Source organism: Lottia gigantea (assembly GCF_000327385.1).
Source record: "Lottia gigantea unplaced genomic scaffold LOTGIsca_33, whole genome shotgun sequence".
Lineage (NCBI taxonomy): Eukaryota > Metazoa > Mollusca > Gastropoda > Lottiidae > Lottia > Lottia gigantea.
Window position 1 is genome coordinate 2,599,602 of NW_008709110.1, and position 9,381 is coordinate 2,608,982.

The 9,381-nt window shown below is 30.6% G+C and overlaps 1 protein-coding gene across 1 annotated transcript in view; it reads right to left on the reverse strand.

Moving 5' to 3' along the window:
• The window catches only part of LOTGIDRAFT_232969 (hypothetical protein), a gene marked incomplete at both ends in the record, with an annotated part of 39,555 nt that extends 33,588 nt beyond the window's left edge, over positions 1–5,967 (reverse strand). The window contains 2 exons of the mRNA XM_009058339.1: positions 4,765–4,956; positions 5,944–5,967. Of these exons, the coding sequence (XP_009056587.1) occupies positions 4,765–4,956; positions 5,944–5,967 (216 nt within the window). The remainder of the gene's footprint in view (positions 1–4,764; positions 4,957–5,943) is intronic.
• Positions 5,968–9,381: the final 3,414 nt, after the last annotated feature.

Here is a 9,381-nt window from a genome sequence, read left to right on the forward strand (position 1 = left end):
AAATAGGGGGAGTTGACAAAAATTTAATATTCTCAAGTAAATAAGCTTTCATTGTTTGGAATTGCTAAGGTGCCATGGCACGTGCACTGGCAGTTGAGAATCCCTGGTCTATAAATTTTACCAAATTAGTCAAAGCTTATACTAATTATAAAATTGTAAGGATTAATAATAGAATATATATTACTAGACAATGGAGACTAAGTCTACAAATGATTTTGTCTAGTCTAGAGATGAAATGTCTTCCAGCTTAAAATCAAGTGATTTTCAGATGTTATTATTGCGATGAACATCAATATGTTCTTGCCCATCAATCACAAACCAGTAAGCTCAACTTGTATCAAGATGAGAATCGGTAATGGACTTGGTCACGAACAACACATTGATTGCTGATTGGATGAATTGATCTAGAGTCTTGAGGGCAATCTCATTCCAGAAGAGAATATTTAAATAACAGGTCCAATGAACAGGGAAATGGTAAAATAAACTCTCCTCTACTAGAGACTGTTTAAGATAGTACTTGAAGATAATATAAAACTTTGTCCATCTCTAATTATCCTAGACTTACAAGTCTTAATTCTGAGTTTAGTTCTAGCCTTAGAGAAAATGATCCAAAACCAAACCTAATGCTAGTGGTCAAGAAATGACACAGGTCAAGTCTTTTCTGTACTAGTCATAGCTTCATAAATTTTCTTATCATGAATGGAACATTCTATTCCCAAGCAGAAAATATCTCCTGTTTTTGTCACAAATAACCAAAACACAAGGAAGCTGTCCGAAAACAAAATTTCTCAGAAGGGGGAACCAAATTTGCAAATTAATTAAAAACTTAAAAGAGGTAACAAAACACTGAGAAAATAAACTGATGTTTGTCTGATCTGATTTTGAATTTCCATCCCAGACAATTTTAAAACCAAGAGACTAATAATCAAAAGCAATTTATTTTCACAAACTGTATATTACAGCTAAATTTCACCATTTTATCTACATGAAAATATTCTGAGTCGAAGTTTATTATTGATTATCTGCCAAACGAGATAACAAACTAATATATCAACACAAAAAAAACTTTTCAAACATGAAAATTAGCTAACTTCAGATTGACTTGTAGTGAAAAATGAGCTTTATTTTCAACGCCAAGGATGAGGGCGTCATGCTCCTAGTCTGAATATCTTTAAAGTTTTATTTCTTATAACAATTTTTATTTTTTAATTCAAGAGTATTTGTATTGTAAATTGAATTGGAAGTTTTTGTCTGAAGTGAAGGATGAGTTGAAGTTTGAAGTCACAATTTCATCAACAAGATAATACGAACAGCCAATTGTTCAAGTGAATAATTCATTTGAATTCAGGGATTTTAAGATACACATTAAAAGTTTAATATACTTAACACCAGTAAAAAAAACAAAGTTGTTACAGATAGATACAATCACTGGTTCCAAATTTATATTATTTTGAAGAAATATTTGGAAATTTGACAAAGAAATGGTTTCTTTCATCTAGATAGTTTGAGATTTGATCAACAATGGTGAAAATAACATCTTTTGAGTTTTGAATCTAGTTTTCCACCTTGTTGTGATGCATTTCTTACATGGAAAAGGTGCTGATTCAATCAGATTTCAAGGCACTTTGTGCTGTAGATTTAAAAGAGAAAGGGAAATTGGCTTCACTTTGCAGTAAATTTCGTCATCAATGATTTGAAATGACAAAATTTGGCCGAGGTTTGGAATCAAATGTCATAAAATAATGGAGAAAAAGCACATTATCATAGCATTTCCTTTACATTTATTTTCTGTTAAGCTACCAACAAAATAACGTTACTTTGAAATTCAAAAATAATCCTAAGAATATTTTTAAAAAAAATCTACTAGTTGTTTTCTTTCTATGTATCTGTAAATGTCAAATTATCACTACCAGTAAAATGAGGCCAATTTTGCTATAATGAATATAGAATTCTTCTGTCTATATGTATCTTAATTCAAATTTCACTCACAATGTATTCAATTTAAGATGGAGCTAAAATCTCATATGTATAAGAAAAATCAGACTTTCAAATTCCTTTAATATACTTAATACAATATTTAACACATTTTACCAGTTTTTGTGATTACTCAATGAAGAGAAAATAACTGCTTTCATTTGAACATCCGCTGATTGGAAAATGTATTCAAGTATTTCAAAAGTCTGATGGTGTATCTTTAGTTGAAATTCTTGTAACCATGGTTACTTTTCATTTTGGTTCATAAAACTCTCCAATTGTAGCAATAATCAGGAGCTATTTTACATAAAAACATACCAAGATTGTATTTGATTCTGTAATGTTATCTCCTAGTTCAATTTCTTCTAGCATAAAACTTAAAATGAAACACAAAATCATTCTCTGACCAAAAACTTTTTGTATTAACCCAAAAAATTTGTGTCTTAAAGGCAATAACTATGAAACATTTTGGGTAAATATTCAGATATAAATCTTACTTCAGAGTTCTTTATAATATTGTTTGACAATTAGAATAGCATTATAAACTGTATTTTAATTGATTATGTTTCTAGAATACTTCTTAAGTTATATCCACTTCAAATCATCATGTATTTTTTCTCATAACTGTGTGAATAATCAATACAATTTCAAGATTATATATTTAAGCGCTTAAGGGTGAAAACCTCAGTTCAATCAAATTTCTTTCTTCTCCATAGCATGGATATTGTGATGCGAACCAAAGGTGTATTCCCAGAAGCATAAGACTAATTTATCAAATCCATTGGAATTGAAATGAGAACACACGCCCTTAAATTGGATGTTCATAAATTGACAAAAACTGATTGGTTAAAGCAAGGGTCAAGGTTATTGAGATGAATGTTCAAGAGCACTGTCGTATGACCCTAACTGTAGTGACTACATTAAAAATAAAACAAAAAACTTTGGTGTCATTTAAATAAGACCTCTTTAACAGCTGATAGATCTCAATTTGAGCTATATAATTAAAATAGAAGATAAAAAAGAGGTAATGGCAGTAATGACCACACAGTCTCAAAAGTCAACATAATCAAAATTATCTGGTACAATCATTATTAATGATGTCATATTACTTATACAGAAAATAATGTCCTATACAAATTTTTGAAATGGTTTTATGGGTTTTTATAATTTTGACTGCTGCATAATTGATCAATCAGCTTTCAGAATTTAAATTATTTTTCCTCTTAAGACTAGATTTTTATTTTTGTGTGCTTACATGTGTCCCATTGTATTACAGTTGCTTATTTATAAAACACATTACCACCAAATATAATAATTAGAGCCATAATTATCATGGTGTTGATATTAAGAAATTTTGACCAGACAAAATAATGGACAATGTAGAAGTAGCTAATGGCAAGTTAACTAATTACAGTCAGCTATAAAATTATAAAAATATATTGTAATCCAATGAAACTTTGGATTGCGGCATAAAATTATCAGAATTATTTAAAGTGTTGATGTTTCTTGGAAACATCAAATGAAAAGTCAAATGAAATAAAATCATTCTGAATGTTTTTGTTGTTTATCTCTTAGTTTTTCCATGTACAAAATTTATATCACTGTACATCAGTGCATGGAAGTCACCATTTTCCTTCACAACATGATGTCAGTTATAAATAGCCATCACATTAAATAACAGAACACAACTTTATAGTACACAACATTTCACTTGATGTAGATTTTTGAAGGGTTATGTACTATAAAACATATAATAAGTATATAATAAAGTCCAGCACACACGAGTCAATAGCTCAGTCATCCGTCACGATTAACTGAAATCTCACCCAGAGCGGGTAAATTTTGCTGCCTCGTTTGCATCGCAAGACAGTGCGTCAGAAATCTATGGCACAAATCACGTTTGCCTCAAGGTGTGTGCTTGATGTGAGACGATAGCTCAGCCACCATTCTCTCAACGGAAAGCTGGCATGTGATATTTATCACAGTTGTTCGAAATGGCGTCAGAAGAAATTCTGTCTGATCTGGATCCGATTTCTTACCCAGGTATTTGGACAAATTGTTCATTGTTGACGCCAACGTCTCAACAGCAAGATAAGAAGTAAGCATATAATAGTTTTAACATTATCTTTCGCTTGTTCACTGTCCAAAATTTGGAAGTGCTTTCAGTCACATTACAAGTCACGTGACCTGTTCTGTTGATCCAATTGCTGAGCCAAAGTTGCACCAGCTGTGGTGAAACCATATGGCTTACCCAACCGACAAGCGAGACAAATGGCTGAGCTGTTGACTCATGTGTGTGCCGGACTTAAGCTGAAAATTCTCTGCACATACAGTCACTTGTCCAATATATGTCAGAGCTATTACTTCTTTTAATCCTTTCAATACAATGGCAATCAGTCTACTGGCAACATAATTATGATATGATACCCAAGTGGCCTTTTGCAAGTGATGTCACATAACGTTAACATTCAAACCTAAGTAATATTACCAAGTTCAGGGACTTGGAGTATATATTATGACGTTTTATGTTATTTCACTCACAGTGTTTTAAGGGAGAAATTATTATGCTGTGCAAACAATAAAAAAGACTCGTTTTAAAACTAAAGCAAAAAAAGTTATTTATTGTAGATTACTACATCAAGATGAGCTAATCTACGAATTCTAACAAAAAACATACATTTAGATTCAGACCTTGTTATTGTGGCACCTTGAAACATCTGTCACATGATCACACTGTTTTAACCTCTGTTCTTGTAATTTTAATATCCATAATAAGGCACATAGACGTACCATAGTACGCTCATGCCTTCCATTGAGATAGTGATCAACTGGATTGGAACTCATTCTAGTACCATATAAGTTCCGATCACAAGACTCACTTTTCACAACACTTTGATAACAATAACACAAATCCACAGATTTCAAACAATTATAGGCTGATGTAATTTTATTATATAGTTTTTCTAGAGTCAAACAGAAACACTGAAAAAGGACCATGTCATTAAGAGAAATATTCCAAAATCAGGTGGAAAAATTCTTTCATCTGCTTCACATACTGCATTAAAGTCAATCTTTTCTATTCAACAGTTAGTCATTTTCTTCAAAGAATTAACTTTTATGGCTTTCACACGAGTTCCCACAGACATTACTTGGATAATAAAACAAATTCAAATTGAAGACATAGATATTTATTGGCTTTCAGCTTTTCTAACACTTGGCATCAACAGATTTCACTGGCTAAACGAACATTTCACTTTAGACTGTTGACATTATCTGTCATTGGTTTGGAGAGTATTTTATTGAACATCGACATCACGACAAGTCGATTAATGATTTTGTAGATTTGGTTAGAGATTAACTCAAATAATTTACACCAATTCAAACTTTCTGTATCTGATATATTGAATAAATTAACACTGGGTCATATCAGTAGCATTAATATTATGAATGATGTAATAAAGTATCAAAATCCATGACCCATCAAAATCCATAGCAACTTATTGGATGTAATGCACTGCGTTGTAAATCCCTAACATATATTCACCATCCCTGGCCAATGATCACTATCAAACTATATTATCTTGCTTTTCTCAATTCAATGAAATAATGAGTCATACCAAAGGAATAACATTTAAAGATAAAACTTGAACATCTGCAGTGAAATTACCAATATAATATTACCAAACATAAATTTAATAGCAGAATAAAATTTCTAATGAGTATTTCTACTCATAAAATCATTGACGTTCATAAAATAACATCAATAGTATGAAACATGAATATTATGTAGCATGTTCGACAGTATTCTTAATAAAGATACGAAACACAGCATATAATATGTATATATAATATACTCCAGATACTTGTAACATTTTCCCTAATAACTATGCGTGTTTAAAGAAACCTTCTTTAAATATTCTCTTTGAAGACTATTGTGAAAATAATAAGCCACTTTGGAGTTCCGATTACTTCCGGAGATAATGCTCGATGCATTGTGGCATCTTAGGGAAGATAAACAAACCGATTTCGCTTTCCAGAAACAAGGGAGAGGTTTTGAAAATGGGTCAGACAGCTGGAAATATTGACACATTTAGTATTTTTCACATTGCCTCTACTCATATTTGAATGTTTTGCATTGTTTATGACATCAATAACATTGTTTCCTTTACTTCTCCATGCATTATGTTGGTTTTATCTGCAATGACCTCCTTGAATAACCTCCCTTTAATATTCTCTACCTGAGAACTATCCTGATTATAAATACTTGTAAACATTCTACCTGAGAACTATTCTGATTATAAATACTTGTAAACATTCTACCTGAGAACATTCTGATTATAAATACTAGTTAACATTCTACCTGAGAACTATCCTGATTATAAAGACTTTTAAACATTCTACCTGAGAACTATCCTGATTATAAATACTTGTAAACATTCAACCTGAGAACTATCCTGATTATAAATACTTTTAAACATTCTACCTGAGAACTATCCTGATTATAAATACTTGTAAACATTCAACCTGAGAACTATCCTGATTATAAATACTAGTTAAACATTCAACCTGAGAACTATCCTGATTATAAATACTAGTTAACATTCTTACTGAGTATTATTCTTATTCTTTTAAACAGTTTCTTTGAAATCTATCTAGATTATTAATACTGATAAATTCCTAATAACACACCTCAATGTTTCTGATTCTTGTAAACATTTATATAACATATCTGCAACGTTACATCTCTCAAAAAATCATGACTGAATTGACAGACAGAATGTAGAAATCTCATTTTTGGACACACAAACTTGTAAATAAAATAATATCTTCAGATAAAAATGTCTTAAAAGCATTCCTTGATTTTTTAGAAAGATATTGCGTTTTCTTCCTAATTCAAGATAACTGTGACAGGCAATCATTTGGATAACAGTAGGTCTGACATTAGCTTACTAGTTTTATCCTTGCTTTATGCTATTGGAATACAGAAGAGATAACTGAAATGTATTCTATGAGGACTAGTAAATGGTATCAAATTGATCAATTAGCCTTTCCTGACCACACATCAGTATTCTATAACACAATCATTATCTTAGATAATGTTAGTTTGTGACAAGTAGAATAACTAACTAGCACTCTTAACATGATATTTCTCTTTGTACTGAATAGAAAATATTTCATATTGAATACCCCAAACTAATTTACATAGCAGATCTCTTAGCCAAATTTGCATAAAATCGAATGCCACACCACTTAATCTTGTAGAACTGTAATATAATACTGCTAAATATGCCATTCCAACATGATACTATATCTTTCTAAAGCATCTGTTATATATATATATATATATTACATAGTGAGGTCATGAAAATAAACTACCGGTAATGTGTTTTCAGCCACAAAATAATTTTTCCTTCTACAGAATTTTCATTAACTGGGCCTTTGGAAAATTTTCATTTAGAAATTTCATGTATCCCATTTTATTAGTTGGATGTACATTCAATTGTAGTTCATGCAGGATATTATCTAGGTTCTGAGACTGAATTAAACCAAAAAATAATAATATTTTTACTTGGTTTATATAGAATTTGTGTTTATTTTTCAAAATTGTTTTGACCAGCGTATTTGTTGTTGTATTCCATGTTTTTTTTTTTCCAAAAGTATATTATAGACACAAGAGCTTGAAGACTTTATCAAAGCCAATTTAACAAAATATCTGAAATCAATAGAAATAGAAAGACTGTTTTTTGTAACCTAATGATCAAAACCATTTGCTTCATTTCATCCAGACTTAAACATCCATAATAAAGTCAGCATAAACAAGTCTTGATGAATAAGTCTATCATGATGTCTGATTCTAGGTTCCAACATGATCTAATCAATAAAATTCTATGAATTTTTCAGTCATTTGAAGTTCTAAATGTTGGAATTTCATAAATTTGCATATCCCAGATAAAACAAAGATATAGTTTTGTAATTAAGATTGCAATTTTTTTACAATTGGAAAATAATTCAACTGTATATATATATAGCATGATATAAACTAAGAACAATGACATGAAAGATGTAAGTTTATATTAAAGTAAACCAAATACTAGTGAGAATTTTTCTTTCACCTAAATTATATAAGTGGCCACACAATTTCTTACAAATTATTCCTCTTCTGTTATTTCAACATGTTCAAATCAACCAAATCTTCTTGCAACTTATGTTCAAATCAACCAAATCTTCTTGCAACTTATTAACTAACTCATCAGAAGCAAAAATCTTTTCATAGATTCAAGTCAAGCAAAAGCCACTAAAACTATATCAAAGATCAGCAGGATCTATTATGGTGATGCCAACCTTATCAAGCCAACCAAAAACAACAAATGATACCAAAGGTCTCCCAAAAAGTTCAAGGCAAACAGCGCATCACATTCAAACAAGTCAACATCAAGACATTTTGTAGAGATTCAATCATTATAAGTAGTAATACCATACAAAAGGCACAAAAATGTGTTAATAATCAGCCAGGACATTAAAGAACTCTTCCACAAAAGGTAAACAGAGAAACTCTAAATTTACATCTTTTCTTGTATTTCTCATTAATAACCTGAACAAATAAAATCCAACTATTTACACAAAATGTCTGACATTCAAGTTTATTGTTTCCTGTGTGTTCTTAGAAGAAGTGGAAGAAAGCTTGAAAAAACAGATCTTTAATTGGATATTGATTTGGAGTTTGCTTCAAATGAGAATAGTAGCAATATAGTCCATAAATTTGCTTCTAATGATGAACAAAATTTGCAAATAAATACCTCTGATCACAATTACTTCAAGAAATAAATAATGAAAGAAAAAATTTGATGAAGCTGCTGCAAAAATGTACTACCCAAAAAAGATAGAAAATGTAACAGATGAAATTGACAAAACTTTAAGTAATATATCAAGAGGTAAATCAGTTGTAAACTGATGCCAGCATATCAGATAATTTTGACTAATTTTCTTGGTTGTATGGTTGAAAGCTGACACAGGGCTAATCAACTCATACAATTAGACCATGTTCAAGGTTCTGATGTGGACAGGGTCTGAAACTGGTTGAGAGTGTCTATCTAAGACTGTCACTGAGCTTAATACAAAAAAACAGGCTGAACGGTATCTTTTCTGACACTTAATTGGCTAGTTATGTCCCTAATTCTTACAGACCATTCATTCTAGGAATTGAGTCTTAAATTGAGAAATGTGTAAATAACCTTAAAGGGACATGTGCGCCATTTTCGGGGGTTGATTTTAGTCTTAAATATATGTAAAAAGTCGTCAGAAGTACTAGACACATAAGAAAATCAGAAAATTGCTTTAAAAATTCTTCCATCTAGGAATTTTACTCACTATCACTATATGTGTCTTTTCTTTATATCACAGAGTATC